A 26,228-nucleotide genomic window follows, 5' to 3' on the forward strand; every position below is an offset into this window, starting at 1 on the left:
GGCAATGTCCTCTGCCTGCCTCTTGTTTCTAGAAAAGCTGTAAGTTTCCCAGGCCTCCCCTGAGTCACAAAAGCCTGGCTCAAGAATGAATGATTGGGGGTGGTGGTGGTGTGATGAACTGGGGGATTGGGATTGACATATATACACAAATATGTATAAAACAGATAACTAATAAGAACCTGCTGTATAAAAAAAATAAATACAATTAAAGAAAAAAAAAGAATGAATGATTGAAAGGATGTGACCACGCAGCAACAAAAACAGCAATTGAGCCAGGAGAACTGGTAAGAATTTAAATAGTGAATCAGTCATATGGCAGTCACAGACCCTTTAGTTCCTCCCTGAAATATATAGATAACAGTATCTGATGTACATTTCCTGAGTTGCTTTACAGATGTTAAAACCGTCATCAAATGGAAGTGGTTAACTACTTGATGACCATAAGCACACAGCCCCCAGACCTACTGGAGCCTGAGGATTGATAATGTTAACCCCTGTGACACCATCCTGTTACCTCACCATCAACCAATAAGAGAATTGTGCACGAGCTGATCACAAACCCTGCAACTCCCCTCCCTCACCTTGCCTTTAAAAATGCTTTCCTGAAACCCATTGGGGAGTTCGGGTTTTTTGAGCATTAGCTGCCCCGGCTCCTTGTCTGTTCCTTTACCACAACCCAGGGTCAGTAGATTGGCTTTATTGCATGTGGGCAAGAGGATCCAAGTTGGGTTCGGTAACAATGTCACACAATTAAACTTTATGAAACACCATCATTTGAGTGCCTTATTTCTCATACACATGCTCTTAAGTAAATGTTAAGCTTCTTTAGAGCAGAGAACATTTTGTACTTCATTGTTATGCTTCAGTCCCATGGTACTTAGTATGGTGCTAGGTTCTGCAGTAGCTGCTTAATGAGTAGATGTTGACTGACTGATAAAAACATGGAAAGAAACTTATTTTTGAACCTAGAGAAATTGTTGGTACAGTCAGTTCTTAATTATCTGCGTTGAGGGAGATAGTTGATGCAAAACAAAGACTAATATACAAGTCATTTCCATTTGGCTTTGGAATGCATTTCCATAATTAACTTTTCATTGGGGTCTATTGCTTGGCTAGAGAATACATTTCCAACAAAATAATAAAGTCGCCACATTAATTTCCAACTGTGGTCAAAGCTGGAATGCTGTCTCACTATAGACGAAAGAGGGGAAGAAATATTGAAAAGGCCTATTGCATTTTTAGTCTGCACTATACTCATTTACTATGAAATGAGCTTGGATTGTTTGTTGCTATCTTCTCTCTATCACTTTTATCTCCCTGACTACATGCCTTCTTGAAAGCAGGAAACATACCTGCATCTTACTTTATAGGTGTCCTAACATTTAGAATATCACCTTTCATGGAGTATACAAGTATCTTCAAATTCTATTAGTTGCTTCTTTCTCTCTTATACCTAAGTGAAAAATGTAGGGATCTGTTTACCAAACATCTGGATACTCCTAGAATAATGAAGTACAAGCCTCCTGCTTCTTCCACAGGCGCTTACTACACGAATGTATCTTTTTTCTTTCAGTCTTAAAAAAAAAAAATGAAAACAACAACAACAAAAACCCAACTTAGATAAAATGAAGTTGGACAAAATCAGACTGTGGTTGTTTACAAAGAATATTTTCCTTGGGGGAAATAATTTATCTCCCATTTGTGAGGTTTAGAGCAGAATGACCAATGACACCTTGTATGTTATTTCTTCATTTTACAAAACATGTTCAAAGTCATTACTATACCTCGTCCTAATAAAAACATACATGAGGTGGGCAAGGCAAGTATTTTCATTTCAGTTTTACAAATGAGGAAACAGAGTGTCTTTCCTACGTTTGCAAAGACCAAGGCTAACACTTAGGTCTATTGATACTCATCCACATGTCTTTTCATTCAGATGGATTAATAAAAATGCTTTGCATTTGTACAGAACATTAAAGTTCAAAAGTACTTTTATATATATGAGGCAAATAAAGTGGACAGAGTACTTCTCAACAGTGTGCAAAATGAAATTGGATCTCTTTAGGTTTTGAGTCAGGACCATAATACAGAAATCTGGAGATGAGTAATCAGTGTTGCCATGCACAAAGTTGATAATGCCTTAGCTGATATAAAAAAGCCACTTACTAAATGTTTGCTTTTGATAAGGCAAAGAGGAGTTGGTACCTTCACCCCTTGGAACCATTTTCAACTCAGTTACTCATGGCTTTTCTTACCCAGACAACATCAACTGGTGACTAGGTCATATTCTCCTTTTCACTAATGATCTTGGGAAAGCTTTTCGAAAGTTTCTTTTTAAATTTTTGATTCATTTTCAATTCTCACCACTGGTGAGTGCCTTAGCTTTAAATGAGTAGATGAGATGTAATCCTCTCAAATTGACTGTAATTTTAAATGCTTGTCTTATGAGGTATGTGTGTATATGTATGTATATGTGTGTGGATATATATATCCATCATTAAGATTCAACTGAAAAATTTCAGTGATGTTTTTTATGTATTTCTTTCCATTTCTAACTTCAGTAATGAATTGGGACAATGTAGTAGGTAATTATCCTATTTTACCTTTGCAACACAAAGGACAGTATCATTACATGTTTATTAAACATATTGACTTGCTTTCTTGCATTTTTTTGTTTTCACTTCCCATACCTCAAAGTTTAAAACCAGAAGAAAGGAACAGGGAACATTCAAGGAAAAACTAAGTTTACTTGCTATAATTTTCAAAAGTTATATCTCAGAGAGCCTAACTAGAAATAATTGAACAGACATCTAATATAGAAAAAGACACTGATGTATTTACCTACATTTCTCAAATAATACCTGATTGAGATTTTGCTGCAAGAGTATATTTACTGACTAGTTATACTAACGTCACCATCATTGCCTATAAACTATGTGTATTTAACATACTATGCGTGCCTTCAATAATTGAAAATAAAAGAGTTTTAGTAAATTTGAAATCAAAGCAAAAGGAAACAAACTCATTCATTGCTACGATATCCAATTTAAGCTCTTGTGAATACCAAAATGGCTTTAAATCATATCTCTATCTATGTATAGATACATGTATATGCTACATGTTTTCTAGTATACATGCATACACAAAACCATAACCACATTGGGTCATTTAGTTTTTCAAACTTCTTTTTTTACATCATTTCTACTCAATATGAATAAATCCCATAGAAAGGTTTTTAGTCTCTTAAAACTTAGCTTCTGGTAGGAATGAGAATTTGTAAGGTTGAGGGTACATTAACTCTTTCAGATGGCTTATGTCCCGTTTTATGTTCTGAAAAAGATGATTTCTCAGATGAGTCTCTAGTGGCCTGAAAGGGTTTATGTACCCTTTAACCAAGCAGTATGCTCTTCTCTCACCATTAGCATCATGCACCAAATGTCCATCAATTCCCTAAACAAAGTTTGAAAAATGGAGCTCATGGTAATTTCAGGCTGAAGTTCAAACAAGCAAGACTCTTCAAATGAAAAATTTTTGAACTGACTGATCTGAAAAACCATACGCTCCATTGAGACAGTTTCTTAGAATGTGATTTCCAAGAGCTAAAGAGATAATTCTTAATACCTGCATTTAAAATCAAACCATATAAAGGAATAACAGTGGAAACATGTTATACCCCTTTCTTTTGTCAAACTGAAGTTATGCCAGCATCACAAGCTAATGTTTTCTATTTACTTGCCAGAATGTTGTTTAACACTAATCATTATGCAATGACCTCTAACATATTAAATAAACATTTATTAAGACAACTTTCTGTAAAGCATTGTGCTAGGCTTGTTGTACTCAAAAGATTTTATAGCCCAGTGTTCAAAACACACATGCACATAAGCAGAGTACAGGCAAGTCAGCGAGTACAATAATCAAAATATTAAAATGTTATGAGAACACAGGGGACAAGGAAATTAATTTTGATTGCTATGATTAAGGAAGACTTTGTGGAAGACATGAGCAGCTAATTTTTAAATTAGTTTACAAACCTTTCAAAAAGAATTTTTTTTTCTTCTGAAGCAGCACATTATTTCACAGTGAACAAATGTGGAATTAATCTCAGATTTACAAAGCTTTCTGACCCTAGAGGCAGCACAATACCATGGTTACAAGCACAAGGCTTGGAGTCTGAGGGACCAAGACTTACTTGAATCCTGGCCCTCATTAACCAGACTTGTAACATACATGATCTCACACACGTGTTTGAACCTTTGAACCTCTATAGCCTCAATTCTCACATATTTGAAATGGGGTTAATCATAGTACTTCCCCTATAGTATTGCATTGGAGATCACTTGAGATTATACAGACACCTATATATTCTTAGCACTGTGACGGGCACATGACATTCACTAAACAGTTGCTATTATTACTATTTTATTATCATTTTTATTTTTATTTTTATAGATGATCATACCTTCTACTGCAAAGCACTGCACAAATAATGGAAGTTAAAAAAAAAAAGAAAACTTTCTTTCACTGCAGAGGACCTGGGTTCAATCCCTGGTTGGGGAACTAAGATCCTACAAAGCATGCACAGTGGCCAAAAAAAAAAAAAAAAATCTTCCAATACCATTATGAAGAGTGTATATTTCAAAGAATGCTAACAATCTTCCTTTTTTAAAAAAAGCAATATTTTCCCCCATGTGGTTTTCTAAAACAATTTGTTTTTCAATGTATGCATTTTCTCTATTACTGCTCCCATACGCTCACTGTCTCTTTTCTTCCTTCCCTTTCCTTCTTTCTCCTCCTTCCCTCCCTGCCTTCCTTCTTTCCCTTTCCTCCTTTCCTTTCCTTCTTTCCCCTCCCTCCCTCCCTCCTTCCTTCCTTCTTTCCCTTTCCTTTCCTTCTTTGTCCTCCCTCCCTCCCTCCCTCCCTTCCTTCCTTCCTTCAATCCTGGACCCTCTCTCCCTGAGCAGTCTCATTTAAAAATGTTTTGCTTTGAATTTCCTAATTTTCTGAGTTTGAGACCAGCAGGCAATTAAAGGTAATGAGAGAGAGTCCAAGCCACTAAACTTCCCTCCAGTCTAACCTAAACCTCTCGATTTTTCAGCAGCTAGAAAACAGCCTGGATTAGTACATTCATACCAGAGAGGAAAAAAACCCAAAAAACAAAAAACTTTGCTCTTGAGGTTTCTGTTTTGTTTTTGTTTTGTCTATTTTTTATATGGCATGTTCTCAAAGGTGATCAATATTACTGAGATTGAACACTAACCCTGTGAGTTTTTCATCTTTTCAAAAATTATTCACTTAATAAAGAATAGTGGGAGAAAAATCAACGTAATTGCAGTACAGTAGAGACCCCGAATCTGCTCTGAATTGCCTGGTCAGGGCAATGTGCTTCCTCTGGAACTTGATTTTTAACCACTTCAAATGACTCTCCCTCCCACTATGAGAAACTCCCAGGTGTTGATAGTTAGCTACAGGGTGTTAATGTCATTAACTTTCTGTCAGCTCCTTTTGTCAATGTGTTAATGGTGCCCCTGCAGCTCAGTCCTCCCTGCCCTCCAGTTGGTGAGATGATTTAGCCAGCAGTCAATCAAAAAGCTAAGCTGATTTGCCGCAATAGACAGCTCTGCCATTGACAAAATCTATGTAAGTAAATGTAAGAAATTTGTCAACAGGATATAAGCAGTAAGGTCAACACTGTGGGTAACGTGTTTTTTAGACAGTTTAAGATGTTAAGAATGGACCACAACGCATATTCTAAAGTCTAAGAAGCCCTCTTTTAAGAATGGTTTTTCCCGTTGGAAAAAGCAAGGAGCAGTAAGTAAAAGTGATGCTTAGATTTCAAAGAAAGAAAGAAAAACTGTTTCATAGTCACATGATTGGTCAAAAGACAAAAGCTGAAAAAATCAGAATTCACATATAATGTCAAGTCCATGAGAACAAGCCTCAGGGAATTCCCTGGTGGTCCAGTGGTTAGGACTCCTCATTTTCACTGCCTAGGGCCCAGGTTCAATTCCTGGTCAAGGAACTAGGATCCCACAAGCCACGTAGTGTGGCCAAAACAAAACAAAACAAAACAAGAATGAGCCTGAGGATTGGCACGCAGACCACTCACAGTGCTCCCTCTCACCCTTCCTTATCACGGGTTATTTTTCAAAACTGAAACGATGTGATTCTGAACCTCATCCTACTAATTTTTGCAATAGGTGCCAAACACAGACAGAGACTACAGAATTCCTGGTAACCTTAAAAGATAAAAAGAGATGACCCCTCGAAATTAATGAATTTAAAACAATGCGGCCATGACAAATAACTTTATGGGTTGTTATCCTGAGACAATTTGAGCTCACTACAATGACAAAGGGACAACTGTGATCAATTTCATCACCAGGTATGGAAAATACTCTTCATTTAATGAATAGGACCATTTTTTCAAAGCTCAAGTATGTAAAATTAGGCAGTGTCTGATACATAGTAAACATTCAAATAATGAGTGAATATTATCATCACTTTTATAACTTACCAAAAAAGGAATATAGATTCTATTTGAATTCACTGTACAAACAATTGAACTTAAAACTTCCCCAATATTATTATGATGAGCATACTGGCATGAAGAATACAAAGAACTTTGCTTTTTAAAAAAATCAGAATAATAGCAAATTCCCACACGTGGTATCCAGATTTTTGAACCATGTGTGTTTCAATATATATGGTGCTATTGTATCCATTATAGACCAACCCCTTTCATCCTAGAACCTCTCTACTATGATTTATGAGAGAATTTTCTCCATTTCTCCCTGTTTTGTAGTCTTACAAAATTAATATTGCTTATTTTACTCTTTCCATTTTTTTTTTTTTTTTTTTGAGTTGGTACAAGCAACCAGTTTGGGGTAGAGAAAGGGAAGCAGAGGTGACAAGCTTCATTCAAAAGCCACTGACTATTGCTTAGGGGGCAGGAAATAGCCTGGGCCACTCCATTCATAGGAGAGGTATCATTCTCTTTTTTTTGGTTAATTTTTTTGACATTTACTTTTAAAAGGTGTGGATTATCTTTTCTAAAATTGATTACACTTTACATGCTCTGAAAAGGTGATTCAATGTGACTCAAGTTCCTGTGAAAATTTATATGAAGAAAAGTTTTATAACTACAAGCACAGCCTACTACTCTTTCAACAATATCCCCTGTGATGTGTTAAGTCAAAGTAGGATCTTGGACCAGATGATCTCCACTGTCTCTATAGCTATAATATTCTGTGATTCAATATACACTTACTGAGCGCCTTCATGTTGCTAGGTGCTGTGCATTGGGATGGGCATATAGAAATTAACACACTAGACCTGATCTTGGCCACGGGGCAGCAAGACAGAGAAGCAGGTAAATGCCAGACTGTCAGCAACTTGTGGTCAAATCTTCTATCTCGTGCACTGTTGAATTTCCATGGCCTGTCAATGCCGAGCATATTATGAGTTCAATTAATACTGTGAAAGAGTAAGGGTGAACATAGGATGCTATGGGACTTAGCCCAACCTGGAGATTTGGTGAAGATTCAACCTGCATATTCACTTGCCCTTGGCCATCATGCCACTGCTGCTAACTATAGCACTGATGCCCTTCTGAAAGCCCAGAGGAGTGGCACTGCTATTCAGTTTTTGAACTCACAGTCCTTATAGAGAGATTACCGTTTAAGTAGGTAGGGTTATTTTCAAGGGGAAACTACCCCCATACTTGTGCCCATAGTTATTCAATTTAAAAGGCCAGTGCCTGAAGCAAAAGAATTTATTGGCAGGGGACAGAAACATTGGAAAGATCATCCAGTACAAAGAATCCTATACTAGAAATAGGATCATGGCTCTAATTTTAAAACAGAATCAAGTATCCCACAAGAAAATATTCCTCTCTTTTGGAATTGCCAGAAGAGTAGAAAAAATATTAAGAAGGCACCAGAATTCATATATCATAGTATGATTAAACATTTTGTTTGCCATTTTCTAGAAGATACAAACTCTCATTTGGTGTCCAAAGAGTCTCCCGAAGCAAGAATAATTTGAGCTACAGTTCTATCACTGTAATTCATTAATTTGGAGTTTTTAGACAACTCAACACAATAGTCTTTTTCTCTAAAATAAATTGCTGTGTATTTTATTTTGCTTTTTAAAATATGATATGCAAAGTAACAGCCCCATACATTTTAATACAGTTTTCAATCCCCTTGTGGACAAACAGTCACACTTCAGTGTCACTTAAATGAAGAATAACCATTCATCTGTAACACACAGATACAGAAGGCTCTGGATTTTCATTTTAAAGTGCTTAATTACCTGCATAAAGAGAGAAATAAAATAGAGCCCAGGCCAAGTTCATGAGGGTTTGAAATTACTTTTCTTTTTCTAAATGAGCAACAAAGACCCTCAATGTTGTATGCTGTCGTGTGGCCACAAGCCAACTGTAAAAGAAAATGTTAAAAAGAACAAGGGAATCAGGAATTAAATTCAAATATGTGAGGCAAGAATCAAAATCAAAAGTTGAAAAATGTAGGTGGTGCTTGCAGCCACAGGACAATATAACAAATTTGAAAGAAAAATCTAATCAGCAACAAAGTTAAATCTTCACATTAAATATCCTGATGTGGACAGGTACATAATCCAAGGTTATTTTTGAGTATTTCCTGCCTCCAGTCACCCACAAACTTATGTTCCCAATATTCCTATTTATATAACTACTCACCATCACTAAAGGACCACACAAAATACAGTATTAATTCATGAACCAAAAGAGTGAAAATAATTGTTCTTTCACATAAACCTAAATTGCCATTCTCAAGTAATTCAAGTTCAGGACCATAACTTCCAAGTTGGGCAGGAAAGAAAGCATATCAGAGAAGAAAAAGGCAATAGATTTAACCTTGAAACAAGGTGACTACCATATAGTTGTTGAAGGAATTTACTTATTATCAGATAAAGAATTTACAGTATTTATTCCCTCTTGAGATATAAAATGGTGAATCAATCTGCAGTTCAAGATATTTATTTAAACCCAGAAGAGTAGGATATGGCTTTAACTTTTGAAAACCAAAATAGAAAAAAAAAAAAAAATCAGCTCTAATGTAGTTTATCTTTAGACAACAGATTTAACATTAAACAATTCAAGCTAAATATCATTTCTCAAGTTTTCCTTTCATATATTTCTATAATTTATATGAATATACTATATGTAAAATAGGGATTTAAAAACATTTAGGTAGCAGGCAATGCCTAACGTTATACAGATAGCTATTACAATTTACTTAAATACATAATCTACTGATCAATTAATCTATTTGTCCATGCATGCATCCATTTTATTCTTCATAACCTTTCAGTCTACTGATACCAGTTATCCTCTGATTGCCCTTGAAAATGCACATATCGCCTCAGAAAATACCTGCACACACACACAAAAAGAAAAAAACCTCTGAGCAAAAAAATTCTTCCGTTGATCATTTCCTTTAAACAATAAGGAGATTCTTTGTTTTGTTTTAGGTCACATCAAGCCTCAAAAGACTTACCTTGCATATCTTGTGGGCCTTCAAATGAAATTTGTCTTTGAGAAATGGCATTTTTTCTTATATAATTGTTCCCTTGCCTACCCTACGATTCAAAACGTCATGAACTAAAATTTATGCTGGTAATATAAAAACAGCCTATATACAAATGTATCCAAACTGTGAATAGAGTGGCAAGTTTAGAACTAACCACAAGGTAAATAGGTATATGGACAGACAGACACACACACACACACACACACACACACACACACAGAGAGAAACTAACAAATAAACAAAGTGCTTAAATAAATAAAGGATATCGTCAGCTTTTCCACAAACTTATCACGTTGATTTTCTGTTTTGGGGAATTGCTTGATGTCACGTTCCAGATGAACAATTTGTTGTTCCATTGCTGCAAGGTTGCTCTTGAGAATTTGAGCTGAAACTAAAGAACAACGTGCAAAGTGTTTAGAACATTTCTTTTACAACTAAAAGAAAACAGTATCAGTTCAAGTATTTTTTTAATGTGGAGAATAGTTCCATGAAATCAACTCACATTTTTCTGAATTACTACTCATAAAAATTCTACTCTCCATGAAATAAATGAAAATGTGTAATATAATATACCAAATCATCATGTTTAATATGGCAACACCATCATTTTATTCAGCCATTAGCTCAAATGAATCCATTTCTATTTAAATTTATTGATGGAATTCCTAATATTTCATTCTTTAAAATCTAATTTGAAGATTAAAGAGAAGCTAACATTCAAAGAGATCCTATCTTATTAATGTGTGTTCTTGGCTATATAAATGATTTAAAGTTAAATTACACAAAAGGATCAAATATTTTTCTCTTGTTGAAAGATCCTGATTTTTATAAACCAATATCTATGGTAAAAGTTCCTGACTTTAGTACTTTTCATACTCATAGAGAAATGATAAATAACTGTTGATACAGAGAATTTAGAGCAAACCAGAGCAAACATGTGTGTGCATACATACCCACAAAGCTTCAGTGAGCCCTCAAACACTATTTAGTTGCTTTAATTACCCCTAACATTCTCTGCACTTTTCTTTTTCTCTCCTCATTGACAACCAATAATCTTAAGTATTGTATTCAAACTACTCTTAAATACGTGCACACTTTCCAGATCTCTCACGATGCTTTCTTTTCACAGAGGTACTTTTTTTTTAAGCTGACACTAGTTTATAGATACCCTATTACTCTATGACTGCCAATTATGTATGAAGACACTTCTATCAATATCAACGGCATTTGGCAGGGTTCTAGTTGAAAAGGCAAGGTAACTATTAGAATTTGATAGGTAGCCCGTGACATTGATTTTTTTTTTTTTTTTGCGGTATACGGGCCTCTCACTGTTGTGGCCTCTTCCGTTGCGGAGCACAGGCTCCGGATGCGCAGGCTCAGCGGCCATGGCTCACGGGCCCAGCCGCTCCGCGGCATGTGGGATCTTCCCGGACCGGGGCACGAACGCGTGTCCCCTGAATCAGCAGGCGGACTCTCATCCACTGCGCCACCAGGGAAGCCCCCGTGACGTTGATTTTTAAATCCAGGTCTCTGAAACAGTTCTTTTCATTAAAGGACCATGAAACAGCAATAGGATAATATTACAATTTTTTTTTTTAAGTAAATTTCAGTCTCATTCAGAGGCATATCAGAATTACAATGAAAAATTCAAGAGACTGACAAAAATCAACCTCCTGGCAAATTTCAGCCAAAGTCTTCTGATACAAATTCATCACGCTGACACGTACACCTTTATAACTCAATGAGGAGAAATCGCTTAAATATACCTGGAAGTTCAAGAGACTGAAAATCAAACATCAACACTAAAGACAAATTTTTTTTTTTTTCCCCTATTACTCTGTCAGTTCAAATAGCTATGTCCAATTTAGTTCCATTTGTTTAGATCTGACAAGCTTGGAAATTATTCTTTATCGGAGAAGTCGAAGAGAGTTTTGTCCTGCCATAAATGTGCTAATGGCTCAGCAATCATTGCTTGCTTTATTTAAAGGATGAGTTTGCTGTGGAGGTAACCATTCTCTCTGACTTTAAAGCTGAACTTTTCCACTTGGGTTTTTCCAGGAGATTCTTGCTAATTATTCAAAGGGTCTCTCCTTTCCCACTTGCTTGACTGAAAAACTGAAGATATGAAGTTGACAAGTTGTTTATGTCATATAGACTACACAGAAGAAATAAACTCACGACAACTTTCTGCAATAAACAAAATGTGCCCATAGGCGAGGTTTAAGTCACAATAGTAATCCTCCTGCGAAAAGCAATAGTCATTCCAGTAGTAAAAAAGGGGGTGATCATGAGGATCCTTCTGATTGTTCAACAGAGTAACAGCCTAATCAAGTTGCTATGCACACGAAAGTCTAGATAACTCAAATAATGAGACATTCTTTTTAATCCACTAAAATTGCTTTTACCCTAAAGTTGAATTTTGAATAAAACAATGTTTTCTAGACATCTGTCCTCCTCAGTTCCACCTGTCAAATCCTTAGTCCTCTGTAAATCCCTCTAGAGCTCTAGTCCAAATTCTCTACCATTTAGAGACACTTCTATTTGTTTAAGTGATCTTCCACTCACCACCTTCTGCTTTAAGTGAGAATTTTTTTTCATTTTTTGTATATAGAGTCTCTGCTATAAAACCTCCTGCTACTTAATGGTAAGATCCCTACTTAGTACTTGGCTTTCCCCTCAGTACTTATCACACATGGTACTCAATAAATGTTTGTTGAATGAATACGTATATTTCAAGAAATTTTGATTCAGATTTAAATGTTTTCCCACTTCTGCAACTGGATGTGCATGTAGAAGTTAGATACAACCGAAGTGATTGGAAGTTAGCATATCAATTATTATGTGAGTATGAAAGGAAGCAGGAAGTTGAAGGAGATGCTTAGACAAAGGGGAAAGTGAGAAACAGAGATAAGGAAGAGAAGTAAGGGACACCTTTTCTTTTTTTCAGCTTCTCTATTCTCCCTCTCTAGTAATTTATTAACATTATGAATGAACGAAAGAAAATAAAGTACTGGAGATGTAAGAAACCAAGGATGTTAGCCCACATGCAAACATATGGCTGCATTAAAAGTGCCCTGCACTTTGTTTACCGCTTTGTTGCCACCATTTTGAAAGTCTTAGTAATTTTTTAAATGAGGCTCTGCAATTTCATTTTGCACTAGGTCCCCCTAAACATGTAGTCAGTCCTGGTCCCCATGTAAGACAAATAAAGCAACTCCAACTTGGAAGAGCTGGTTAAAAGGGCTGGGAATTTCACCTGCTGGCTCCTTCTCATTTCTTATTCTCTCATTGGTGGAATTCTATTTCAAGGGGTGTTAATCTACAGTGTTGCATAAACTAGACCCGCAACAGGGGTTTCACTCTATCCCTAAGTGGCTTCGTTTTTGACAGTTGATATAATTAGAAAAATTTTATTTGCTTATAATTGAAACCAGCCTACTTGAACTCTTCTTACCCATTAGTCCTCATTTTGCCTTAAATCAACACTGCTCAAGTCTACTCTCTATTTTACAGGAAAGGTGTCACTTGCATCTTCTTAATCTGCCCAGCTTACAAACAGCTGGTTCCTTCAACTAGTCCTCCTAAGGTATAAGGGTTAGTCATTACTTATGCTCCTAAGTAATAACTAACATTTACTGAGTACTTACCATGTGCTAGATATTATTTTAAGTAGTTTTATGTATTAACTCTCACAAAAACTCTTATGAGGTATATACTACTCTCAAGAAGGGGTATAGTATGAGCTAAATGATGCCTTGTCAGGAAATTGTAAATATAAAGCAGTGTCTCTACTTCTGGAAGGCCAACGACTGGAAATAAAATCTGGGAAAGGGGGTGGGAGGATAGATAAATTAGGAGGTTGGGATTAACATATACACACTACTATATATAAAATAGATCACCAACAAGGACCTACTGTATAGCACAGGGAACTATACTCAGTATCTTGTAATAACCTATAAGGGAAATAACCTGAAAAAGAATATATGTGTGTGTGTGTGTGTGTGTGTGTGTGTGTGTAACTGAATCGCTGTGCTCTACACCTGAAACTAACACGATATTGTAAATCAACTATACTTCAATTAAAAAATTTTAAAAAATCCGTACTCATTGGCACAAGGGTATGTCACCTATACTTGGGGACAGGAGTCAGGGTCGACCTAGATTCTAACCTCTACCATATCCACTAATAGTTGGGTTACTTTGAGCCAGTCGCTTAGCCTCTCTGGGTCTTCATTTCCCAATTTGAAAAATAAAGATAATAATACCTTCCTTAAATGGTAGCCATTCAAGTTAAATAATTTGATTAATATAAAGTTTCTATCATTATAACAAGTACATAATAGGTAATCTATAAATATTCGCTTCATATTCTACTATCCTTCCCACTATATTCTACCAACAGACAAATTCCTACTGTAAACGTGCCACCAAAAACTAAACAACAATTTAGATGTAATCTGAACAAAAAAAGCAGTCATTCCTTACCTGCTACCTCACTGCGGCCTGATTTAATATCCGTCTTCTTTCTAATCAAGGGAACTAAGATTGGGTTCTCTGTTTGTAGGTTTTACAGGGTACATGGAATTTTACATCTGGGAGGCAGTGAAAGTTATACTAATGAACAGCCAATTTGTTAGAGATACTAGCAAGTTCCAAATTTAAAGAATATTTCTGGAGGGTTCCCTGGTGGCGCAGTGGTTGAGAGTCCGCCTGCCGATGCGGGGGACATGGGTTCGTGCCCCGGTCCGGGAAGATCCCACATGCCGCGGAGCGGCTGGGCCTGTGAGCCATGGCCGCTGAGCCTGCACGTCCGGAGCCTGTGCTCCGCGGCGGGAGAGGCCACAGCAGTGAGAGGCCCGCGTACCGCAAAAAAGGATATTTCTGGAAATTAAAATCTGCACAGTAGTATTTCTTTGGAGACATTTACAAGTTAGTTACTTTGCTTTTCTAGACATGTCTAAATCATAAGAGATTTTTTGTAAGTGTTCTAAAGAATTAACATGTGTTTACCTGCCTGATTATTTGCCTTGAATACATTTGTTTTAATCTTAAGAGTTAGGAGACAATTTGATTATGTAACTAGTTAGATCCTAGCCTACATTTCTTCTAATATGTCTTCAGGGTGTGTGTGTGCGTGCCTGCGTGCGTGTGTGTGTGAGAGAGAGGGAGAGAAAGAAAGACAGAAATATATATATATATATATATATATTTTTCACTCTATCCCTAAGTGGCTTCGTTTTTGACAGTTGATATAATTAGAAAAATTTTATTTGCTTATAATTGAAACCAGCCTACTTGAACTCTTCTTACCCATTAGTCCTCATTTTGCCTTAAATCAACACTGCTCAAGTCTACTCTCTATTTTACAGGAAAGGTGTCACTTGCATCTTCTTAATCTGCCCAGCTTACAAACAGCTGGTTCCTTCAACTAGTCCTCCTAAGGTATAAGGGTTAGTCATTACTTATGCTCCTAAGTAATAACTAACATTTACTGAGTACTTACCATGTGCTAGATATTATTTTAAGTAGTTTTATGTATTAACTCTCACAAAAACTCTTATGAGGTATATACTACTCTCAAGAAGGGGTATAGTATGAGCTAAATGATGCCTTGTCAGGAAATTGTAAATATAAAGCAGTGTCTCTACTTCTGGAAGGCCAACGACTGGAAATAAAATCTGGGAAAGGGGGTGGGAGGATAGATAAATTAGGAGGTTGGGATTAACATATACACACTACTATATATAAAATAGATCACCAACAAGGACCTACTGTATAGCACAGGGAACTATACTCAGTATCTTGTAATAACCTATAAGGGAAATAACCTGAAAAAGAATATATGTGTGTGTGTGTGTGTGTGTGTGTGTGTGTGTAACTGAATCGCTGTGCTCTACACCTGAAACTAACACGATATTGTAAATCAACTATACTTCAATTAAAAAATTTTAAAAAATCCGTACTCATTGGCACAAGGGTATGTCACCTATACTTGGGGACAGGAGTCAGGGTCGACCTAGATTCTAACCTCTACCATATCCACTAATAGTTGGGTTACTTTGAGCCAGTCGCTTAGCCTCTCTGGGTCTTCATTTCCCAATTTGAAAAATAAAGATAATAATACCTTCCTTAAATGGTAGCCATTCAAGTTAAATAATTTGATTAATATAAAGTTTCTATCATTATAACAAGTACATAATAGGTAATCTATAAATATTCGCTTCATATTCTACTATCCTTCCCACTATATTCTACCAACAGACAAATTCCTACTGTAAACGTGCCACCAAAAACTAAACAACAATTTAGATGTAATCTGAACAAAAAAAGCAGTCATTCCTTACCTGCTACCTCACTGCGGCCTGATTTAATATCCGTCTTCTTTCTAATCAAGGGAACTAAACTTAGATTGGGTTCTCTGTTTGTAGGTTTTACAGGGTACATGGAATTTTACATCTGGGAGGCAGTGAAAGTTATACTAATGAACAGCCAATTTGTTAGAGATACTAGCAAGTTCCAAATTTAAAGAATATTTCTGGAGGGTTCCCTGGTGGCGCAGTGGTTGAGAGTCCGCCTGCCGATGCGGGGGACATGGGTTCGTGCCCCGGTCCGGGAAGATCCCACATGCCGCGGAGCGGCTGGGCCTGTGAGCCATGGCCGCTGAGCCTGCACGTCCGGAGCCTGTGCTCCGCGGCGGGAGAGGCCACAGCAGTGAGAGGCCCGCGTACCGCAAAAAAGGATATTTCTGGAAATTAAAATCTGCACAGTAGTATTTCTTTGGAGACATTTACAAGTTAGTTACTTTGCTTTTCTAGACATGTCTAAATCATAAGAGATTTTTTGTAAGTGTTCTAAAGAATTAACATGTGTTTACCTGCCTGATTATTTGCCTTGAATACATTTGTTTTAATCTTAAGAGTTAGGAGACAATTTGATTATGTAACTAGTTAGATCCTAGCCTACATTTCTTCTAATATGTCTTCAGGGTGTGTGTGTGCGTGCCTGCGTGCGTGTGTGTGTGAGAGAGAGGGAGAGAAAGAAAGACAGAAATATATATATATATATATATATATTTTTTTTTTTTTTTTTTTTTTTTTTTTTTTTTTTTTTTTTTTTTTTTTTTTTTTAACTGGAGGTGGTAGGGAGATGTAGGGCAGCTGGAGTTCCAAGAACATTTACATGCCAGAGTGGGTTAGAAATGCTTGTCTACTGCATAGCCCCCACCTCAGGGTTTATTTTTGTGCCTGTCATTAGTTCACTAATATAAATTAAGGAGTCTTTAGTGACAGGGCAAACATTTTCTATCTGAGTAAATTTCCACTACAAGCATTTTCAATGACTGATTAGTCAGTCTGGTGGCACTTTAACTTTATTCACTAATTTCATTTTTTACATCTGCTACTGAATTACTGAATCTGAATTATAACACTAAAAAATTAAATTATAGCTATCAGGTTCTTTATTATAGCTTTCTCCCTTATACTCCATAAATAACCTTTTAAGCTCAGTACACTTTCTTGAGTTATACCTAGGGAGAAACCTTCCCCACGAATCTTATTTATCCGCTTACTTCAGTTGAAAAATATACATATAGTACTTCTTTGCTGGCTTCAAGCAAATATATGAGAGTGGCCTGATCTTCATTCAAAACATTTGAAATGACAGACTTGCTCCAATTCATAATTTGATGAAAAGTAAAGTGTAAGAAAATTATTTTAAGTGAGATTTTTATATGGAAAGACTCTTCAATTACATAGTACCTAAGAGAACTGATATGCATTTAAGGAAGAAAAAAAAAAATCACAGTACTCTGGTGACATTCTCTAGACCATGTGCAGAATGTGTAATTTTATGTAAATATAAAAGCTTTTCCAGCAACTTGAGGAATTTTTTTCTCTGAATTAAATATTTCTATTAATTTTACCCATTGACAAAGTAACCCAGCACTTCTTGACATCTTTGCTCTAAGAAAGGCCAGGTAACAATTTACTCTTGCAAGTCTGTATGTGAATAGGCCCCAACCTGATTATAAGCACCCTGTAATTTTCTTTAACTGAATAAATTTAGTTGAAGAATTACTATCAGCCGAGCAGCATAACATTAAAGTGACTCATCCAGAAAGCACATGTATAAAAGAAAAGGACATTACAAGCAGCCCAAACAATAGGCACAGTTGTATTCTTTCTCAAGTACATTTATAAGTTAATAGTTTCGTTTTATATGACTGCTATACATGAAAATGAAGCAAATGTGCTTATACAATAAAAATAGCAAAGGCTCAGTCAGCACTGTGGGCTTCTCAGGCCTTTAAAGAAAATAAGTGATAAATGGCACCCAAATAAGAAATTCCTCTAATTAAAAAAAAATCTGTTAGAGAATGACTCATTCTTAGGAGAAAAAAAAAAATTGTTAAAAAGTCACCTTAACAGAAAACACAACTTAACTAGAGTCCTTACTAAATTAAATTTTAAAACGTACGTCCTCAATGTGTGTTCACAAGAGCCATCCATCACTTGCCCCTGGAACATGTGCCTTTGGGTATAAGGTGCAGTTTTTCTCAATCGGATCCATAATACGGCCTGAACTGATGCTGAGAGCAGAGGAACATCCATAACAAAACATGAAAACTACTTTATAAACCATATACATGTTTAACTCGAAAAACTTCACTAAGTATATTTCACTGTCTGGGTTCATACATTTGCACAAGATCTCAGCCTGTAAACCTCAGTCTGAATGCATTTTTTTAAAAGAAAGAAGTGGAGCCTTCTAACAAAAAGAAGAGACAAAAGAAACAACCTTGCTAATCACTATGGAAGGTATGGTGAAAGAATAGCCAGGGTAAAGGAGGAGAGAAAAAAAGTTTAAAACCCTCTGAATCATGATCTGCAACCCCGAATTCTGTAGCCTGACCACGGACCCACTAGCACTGGACAGCCAAGCTACCTGTGAAGCATCGAGTTCTTTCACCTGCTGTCTCTTTTCCAACTGTTATTCTGCCTGCAGCCAATAGTATGTGTGAATTTTTAAATCAAAGACTAAAAAACAAACTAAAATCTCTTACCCTTGTTGACAGTCCTAGCTCAAGGCCAGGATTGGGAAGAACAGGTGCAAGCCGAAGCTTCTATAAAGCAATGCTAGATGTAGTCTTGTTGGAATAGTTTGTTCTCATTATGAAGAATCTTTATTAAAGCTCATTTGTTTTTCTTATAGTAAAAGATCTCTCACTCACTCACATCTCAAACTGGAATAATTTTAATGGGTCAAGTCATGTCTTTATTTTTTATTTATTTTATTTTTTTGCGGTACGCAGGCCTCTCACTGTTGTGGCCCCTCCCGTTGCGGAGCACAGGCTCCGGATGCGCAGGCTCAGCGGCCACGGCTCACGGGCCCAGCCGCTCCGCGGCATGTGGGTTCCTCCCGGACCAGGGCACGAACCCGTGTCCCCTGCATCGGCAGGCGGACTCTCAACCACTGCACCACCAGGGAAGCCCCCAAGTCATGTCTTTATTGAGTTGAGGCTGGGCTATACTGACTTGTCCTCCCTTGGAGATTTTATGTAAGTGGCTGGAATGGTATTCTCCTTAGCAAAAAAGCTTGCCCGAACCTTCAGATATTGATAAATCCTTTATGGCAATCCTATATTAAAGTCTTCACTTGTCAAGTCTATGTAATGCACTCTTCTTTTGCTTGTAATCAGGACACAAGTGGTAAAAAGGACCCTTATGAAAGGAGGCTACTTAATATTACCTATAACAGGAGGCCTTAAAACTAAATTAGTGAAATTATGGAAAAATATGTAAACTGTAGTCTTGTTGACTAAAGACTAGAAAGGACAAAAAATCTTACAAAATCTGAAATTACATCTTTGTAAAATTTGGAATTTTGAGTCTATGTTTATGTATGCATTTAGTTTTGAGCTATAATAATTACTGAAAAAAATCACACAGAAAAAACATGTGGAAAACAACTATATTCAATGTTGCCAAAGTTCTGATAAACGAGCTGTGAGAAATGAGCACTTTTTTTTTTTTTTTTTTTTTTCCACATCTAAACAACTACCGGCTTCTTGAAAAAGCATTCACAAATGTTCTCATCCGAGGAGCCATTTAATGGCAACTTTACTAACCCCCTTACTCCTGGTATATTACATCCTTAATAAGGTACGAAAAGATTATATTGATTGATAAACCATTTGAATACTTTCTTCCACGTGTTATTTGGCAAGAATTAAATACATGTAGGTAGTGTCATCATACAGCTAAAATGCGGGACTTCCCTGGTGGTCCAGTGGGTAAGACTCCATGCTCCTAATGCAGGGGGCCCGGGTTCAATCCCTGGTGGGCGAAGTAGCTCTCACATGCATGCCGCAACTAAATAGTCTGCATGCTGGGCTTCCCTGGTGGCGCAGTGGTTAAGAATCCGCCTGCCAATGCAGGGGACACGGGTTCGAGCCCTGGGCTGGGAAGATCCCACATGCCATGGAGCAACTAAGCCTAGGCGCCACAACTACTGAACCGGCACTCTAGAACCCATAAACCACAACTACTGAGCCCACTCACCACAGCTACTGAAGCCTGCGCGCCTAAAGCCCGTGCTCTGCAACAAGAGAAGCCACCACAATGAGAAGCCCGCGCACCACAACAAAGAGTAGCCCCCGCTCACTGCAACTAGAGAAAGCCTGCGCGCAGCAACGAAGACCCAATGCAGCCAAAAATAAATAAATAAAAATAGATTTAAAAAATAAATTAAAAAATAAAGCTATAATGCTATATTAAAAGACTGTTAGCCTTCTTGAGTGTAATTTTTGCGACTATGGCCAACTTATCCAAGAAATGTATTTCTGAAGTCATCAGGGAAATCACTGGGACTGTACGATTTTGCAAGGTTATTCTTGCACTTGCCTGGGTTCTCCCGGAACAAGTCTAATGAGTGAAATCCACAGATATGTACTTATGTATAAGCCATCGACTTTCACCCAAACTGAATGCAAGTTGTCATGAGGTCAGTGTCAGTGATGAGGTCATAATGCTGGAGTCATCAGATCCCTTCCACATTAGTGCTGCTCGAATTGGCAGTTCTGCTTGGTAATAGGGTTACAGGTCAGATAAAAGAGGCTTGGGAAGGGTATAGTAAGGTTTGAGTTACAGGTCTCCTTCTTCATTAACTGACTGTGGATACCAATAGGATTACTATATGCCCCCAGATAAGAGATTGGCAATGCAAACTAAACAAATTAGAGGATATAACTGTAATGATTTTCTAAGTTCCTCACCACTGAAATCAGTCCATAAATAAAGTGGGGCTTTATCTGGGTGTTATCATCTCATAAATCTACTATCCCTTAAGTGTTTTTGCCTAATAACAGTAACAATGGATGAAAAGAGGAAATGAGGTTTGAGGGGTAGGTGGGGCCTTTTAGGCCATGATAAGAACTTTAGGTTTCACCCTAAGAGTAATGGGAATGCACTGAAGGGCTTTAAGCAGAGGAGGCTGATGAAAATTACACTTTAAAAAAGATTAAACTCTGGCAGCTATGTGGAAAATGGAGGTAGGGGGTCAAGAATAGAATAGGGGAGAAGAGTTAAGAAACAATGATTATGGTCTAGACAGGAGGTGATGGTGGCTTGAATTAGGGTGACCAAAGTGGCTGTGGTATGTAATTTAGACACAGAGCTGACTGGGCTTGGGGTGAATAAAATGTGAGCGATAAGGAAGAAGGGATTGTTAAGAATGATTCCTGGGTTTCCGGCATGAACAAAGGAAACAGAGACATCAGGAAGGAGATTTGGGGGGAATACTGATGGGTTTATTTAGCTTTGGACCAACTAAGTTTCAATTGTATGAAGTGTCCAGGTTGAGACTGCAAATAGGAGGTTGGATATATGGATCTGGAGGTCAGAAGAGAGGTCTGAGCTGGATACAGGAAATAGGGAGGCATTTGTATACAGATCCAACTTCAGTTACATTGTTTCATTATATAATTTAGTACAGTTAGTTTTCTGGCTGTATAAGTCTAGGTAATAATTCCTCATCCTTGACTCATTCCAAGTACAAACATTTCTAGATTTTGGGTAAGGTCATTCTCCTCTAGGCTATGCTTGTAATTTATTCCTATTTTTCCTCTTTCCTCTACTTTGCTGTGAGTTACTCTGAACTTTCATAGGTACCATGGATATTCCTATTGTCTCCCCGCCACCAAAAGTCTTGCTGTTATACTTCTCTTGAAACAAATGTTGCTAATAACAGCCACACAGCTAATTGCATTTGGAGGTGGGGGGGGAGTACACAAAATCTAAAAGCTGCAGGCCTTTAAAGCACAGAGTCAAGAAAATATCTGCCCAAATTTCCTTAAAAGAATGAGAAATCTGAAAGACTCGATTGTTTTTCCTTCATAGTGTACATAATTGATACATTAACACTGGTACAAGTGGAAGGGTTAAGGGTGGTTTAGCCAATACAAGACAAAGTAGGTTTCATCCTTCTTTGGTCCCTCTTTCCCACCAGCTCCACTTGAGGTACTCATGGCAAGCATGTCTTCTTCCTGTTTGTAGCTCTACAAACTTCTTTTAGGGTATACACATTTCTAGCTTTCACTGTTGCTTGTTTTTCTTTGAATGGTCATTGCAATTAATTGCAGAGTTTCTTATCAGTGAACTTTTTCTTTTTAAGGCCGACAGCAGTGATTACCTGTATTTTAATCAGAGTGGAACAATATAATTACCACTCCTGAGTGTACTGAGTAGAAAGGGATGCTGCACACATCTGCTTTAGTTCCCAAGTCAGTAACTCTGTTGCTGCCCTGGACGTGATAAAGTCCTGTCCTTCTCTCCTTTATTTTTTTTAAAGGATCTATTTATTTATCCCTTTATTTTTATTTCTAAATTTTTAAAATGAATTTCACCTTCCATCAATTTCAAAAGGTCCATCACTGTCCCTCCAGTTAGTCAGCGAGTTACATTTGCCACTGTAATCTCTATCCTTCAGTAGTTGAAAATAAATGTTTTAACAATTATGGCCCTTTTACTGAAATTGTTTTGCCAATTTATAAAGGATTTGGAGGTCTTCAATGGAGCCAGTAATGGATAAGAAAACGCAAATAAGAATTCCACACAAATGGTCATTACTTTCAACCTCAGACAACTAGAAATTAACATTCATTATGTAGGTCTACCAATTTCCCACCAAAATCAAAACCACAATTTCAGTATTAAATGTGGTTGGCTGCTAAAAGTTGCAGAATAACATTTTTTTAAGCTGTGATCACAGGAAATTCTAAACATGACACACAACCAGATGTCATGCTGGTAATACTTGCTGACAAAAGAGATTTAGCCCTGAACATCATATATGTTCTTCCAAAACAGTTTTCCTAGTAGATCAAACTAGCCAAACGTTATAAAACATGTTTCAGCATTAAAATACTGTATTCAACCACAATTAACACTAATTTACAGAATGTGGTAAAACACATGTGGCGGAGTGCCCAGCACTTAGGAGGTGCTGACTAGTGTCGGTAGAATTGGGATTGGAATCTGAATGAACAATACATCCGACTAAATAGTCCTCCTAGAATAGAAACACACTTCCAAATTAGTCAACAATGGCATCATAAAATCTGGTTCCACACTATGCCAGACTTATTCTTTAAAAATTAAAACCTGATTTTGCCACCACAATGCTTCAAATCTTTCAGTATCCAATGGTGTGCTATGCTATGGTGGAGAAAAAAAGCATGGCCTTTGGAGTCAGACACACCTATTTCAAATTCTTTATCCATTACTTACAGTGCGATTCTGGGCAAGTTACTTCACCTTTATGAACCTTAGTTTCTTCATCAGTGAAATGGGGAAAATAATTCTAACCTCATAAGGTTGTCATAGTGATAAAGTGAAATGATGTAGACAGAGCTCTTATCATATAAACTAGCACCTTATAGAATTAGAAAGATGTTATTTCTTTTTGTTCTCCCGTCACATACAGGATCAATATGTATAAGGCCTTTAAATAGATGACTTCCATCTCCTTATCTCTCATTTTCATTTAAGGTCATTCTCCCACACTTAATGCTCCTGAACTGCCATCCTCAACTTCTCTTTCACGTCTCCCTCCCTTGGTTCACATTTCTCTGCCTGGAATATCTTTCTGCTACCCTGGACTAATGAACTCCCATTCTTCTTCTTTATAAAGAATATAAGCAACTTTTAACTATTTCTTTGTGGAAGTTTTAAGCATAGTTTTTGTTTTTACAAAAGTTATAAATGTACATAATTTATAGAGTCAAATCATTCTATAAAACTGGTTACGAAAATAACACCTGTTGTCTCCTGCCCCCTATTTCCCACTCCCCAGAGGCACTTGCTTCCTTTTACTTGATTAAAAAAAAATTTTTTGCCCTCCATAATGGGGGAATAAAAGCAAATGTTACTACTTCTTATTTTATTGTTTGTTTTTGTTTTTCCTTCCCAGTTTTATTGAAATATAATTGACCCATAGCATTGTGTAAGTTTAAATATACTGATGTGTTGATTTGACACATTTATATACTGCAAAATTATCACCACCATAGCTTTAGTTAACACCTCCATCCCGTCACATAATTATCATTTCTTTTTTGTGGTGAGAACATTTAAAATCTACTCTCTTAGCAACATTCAAGTATCTGATACAATATTATTAGTTATAGTCACTATGCTGTATAATAGATCCCCAGAACTTCTTAATCTAATAACTAGAAGTTTGTACCCTTTGACTAATATCTCCCAATTTATCCCACGCCACCCTGGTAACCATCACTCTACTCTTTTTCTCTGGAATTCCCATTCTGCTCGAGGTCAACTTGTCTATGGAGTTTTTCATGACATCTCTAGATGTAGTAACCCCATTCTCAGTGCTCCCATAGTACTTTTGATTCTTTTAAGGTTTTTTCATTGCATTCTAATAGTTTATATGGCTACTTCTCTGAAAAGAATTTTAGTTCCTTGAAAGCACAGTGAGGCTATCAAAAATATTTTCCTATTCTCAGCTTTTAACACTGTACCTGCCATACAGTGAGTGATTAATAAATTTTGTCTGAACTGAGACACCATGTTTCTTTTACCCAATTAGCAAACATGATTTTTAATGTGTAGACTACTTTGTACTGCTGAGGGTACAGTTACAGAAACTCTCGTACAATGTAAACCGAAAAAAAAAATCATAACTTTCCAAGAAAATAATTAGAGTTAAGTGGCTTATAAATATTCTAACATTTGACACAGTAATACTAGTTGTTGTTAACTGTCTTCAAAAAAAAAAAGAAAGCCTGAAAGAGAAGCCAGGCTTTTAGCCAAAGAAAGTCATATGATCTTATATAAAATGACAATCTAGATGATCAGAGATAAGGGAATAATTAAGTAAAAACTTTAGAACAATGATATGAATAATTATATAGCCAATAATGTGAAATTCACAAAAACTTTGTAATACATGTGATTTCTTTCATATCAATTGAAAAAAAATCATCTTATGAAAGTTTATGTACAGTAGGATCTTAACTGTTTAATGCATTTTGTTTTAATAACCTCTTTGTAAAAGAAAAGACACTCCCTAACTTTGAATGGTACCCCCATATCACTCATGTTCTTTCTGAATTTTATAGGAGATACAATATTGGGACATAGGGTGAATCTGACAGTTAACAAAGAAGGGAAAGAACCTTTTTAAGTGTATAGGGAGATTCTATGAAGCAACACCTATGCGCCAAAAATCACTGGATATGTCTCAGGTCCTGAAGAAATGAACTACCTTAGAGGCACAAAGGATGCTTTAAATGTCATCTTCCATAAGACCCCCCCCCCCAAATATCTGAACTTTGCCATGAAGAATTTTCAATCTATTCAAATATGTTCCTGAAAAGTCCCTCCACCCCTGCAAAAAGGGACTCAACAAATATACAAGGAAGGGCTACAGACACCTTTGGGTAATTTAAGTAGCAACTAGTTTTGAAAGTCATGCAAAGAAAAGCTGTCAAAAACCTTCATTCATCTACACAGGTGGGAAAACATTCGGCAAAGTAAAGGTGAATAAAGAGCTCAGAGACTTTGAAGTATTCTGGCAAAAATATCTACAAGCACATACACACACAATCTGGTCAAAGGCCCTTCAGATTTTTCAAATGCCTCATGATCATTTATGAAATCAGGGAAAGGAAAGTGAAAATAATCATGAATACAAGCACCACAAGGTAATACCTTACGTACTGTATGTCCTCAAATATATAAATACATGTATAAATTGTTATTCCAGATCAAGAGTTGGCAAACTACTTGCACATAGGCCAAATCTGGCTCACTGCCTGTTTTTATATGGCCTGCAAGGTAAGAATGCTTTTTACATTTATAAGTGGTTGCAAAAAAATGAAAGAATAAAATTTGTGACACATGAAAATTGTATGAAATTCAAATTTAAGTGTCTATAAGTAAAGTTTTATAGGAACATGGCCATTGACACATTGCCTACGGCTGCAGAGCTGAGTCCTTGTGACATGGATGTTGTATGGTCAGCAAAGCCTGAAATATTTAACTTCTGACTCTTGATGGGAAAAGTCTGCTGACCTGTGTTCTATTTTTTTTAATTGAGATATAATTGACATATATCTTTGTATTAGTT

The 26,228-nt window shown here is 36.7% G+C and overlaps 1 protein-coding gene across 1 annotated transcript in view; it reads right to left on the reverse strand.

Moving 5' to 3' along the window:
- Positions 1-26,228, reverse strand: part of DIAPH2 (diaphanous related formin 2) — an 886,998-nt gene that overhangs the window by 308,584 nt on the left and 552,186 nt on the right. Inside the window, exon 23 of the mRNA XM_007455866.1 lies at positions 9,842-9,966. Coding sequence (XP_007455928.1) covers positions 9,842-9,966 — 125 coding nt within the window. The remainder of the gene's footprint in view (positions 1-9,841; positions 9,967-26,228) is intronic.

The sequence above is a fragment of the Lipotes vexillifer genome, unplaced genomic scaffold (assembly GCF_000442215.2).
Source record: "Lipotes vexillifer unplaced genomic scaffold, Lipotes_vexillifer_v1.1 scaffold82, whole genome shotgun sequence".
Taxonomy (NCBI): Eukaryota; Metazoa; Chordata; class Mammalia; order Artiodactyla; family Lipotidae; genus Lipotes; species Lipotes vexillifer.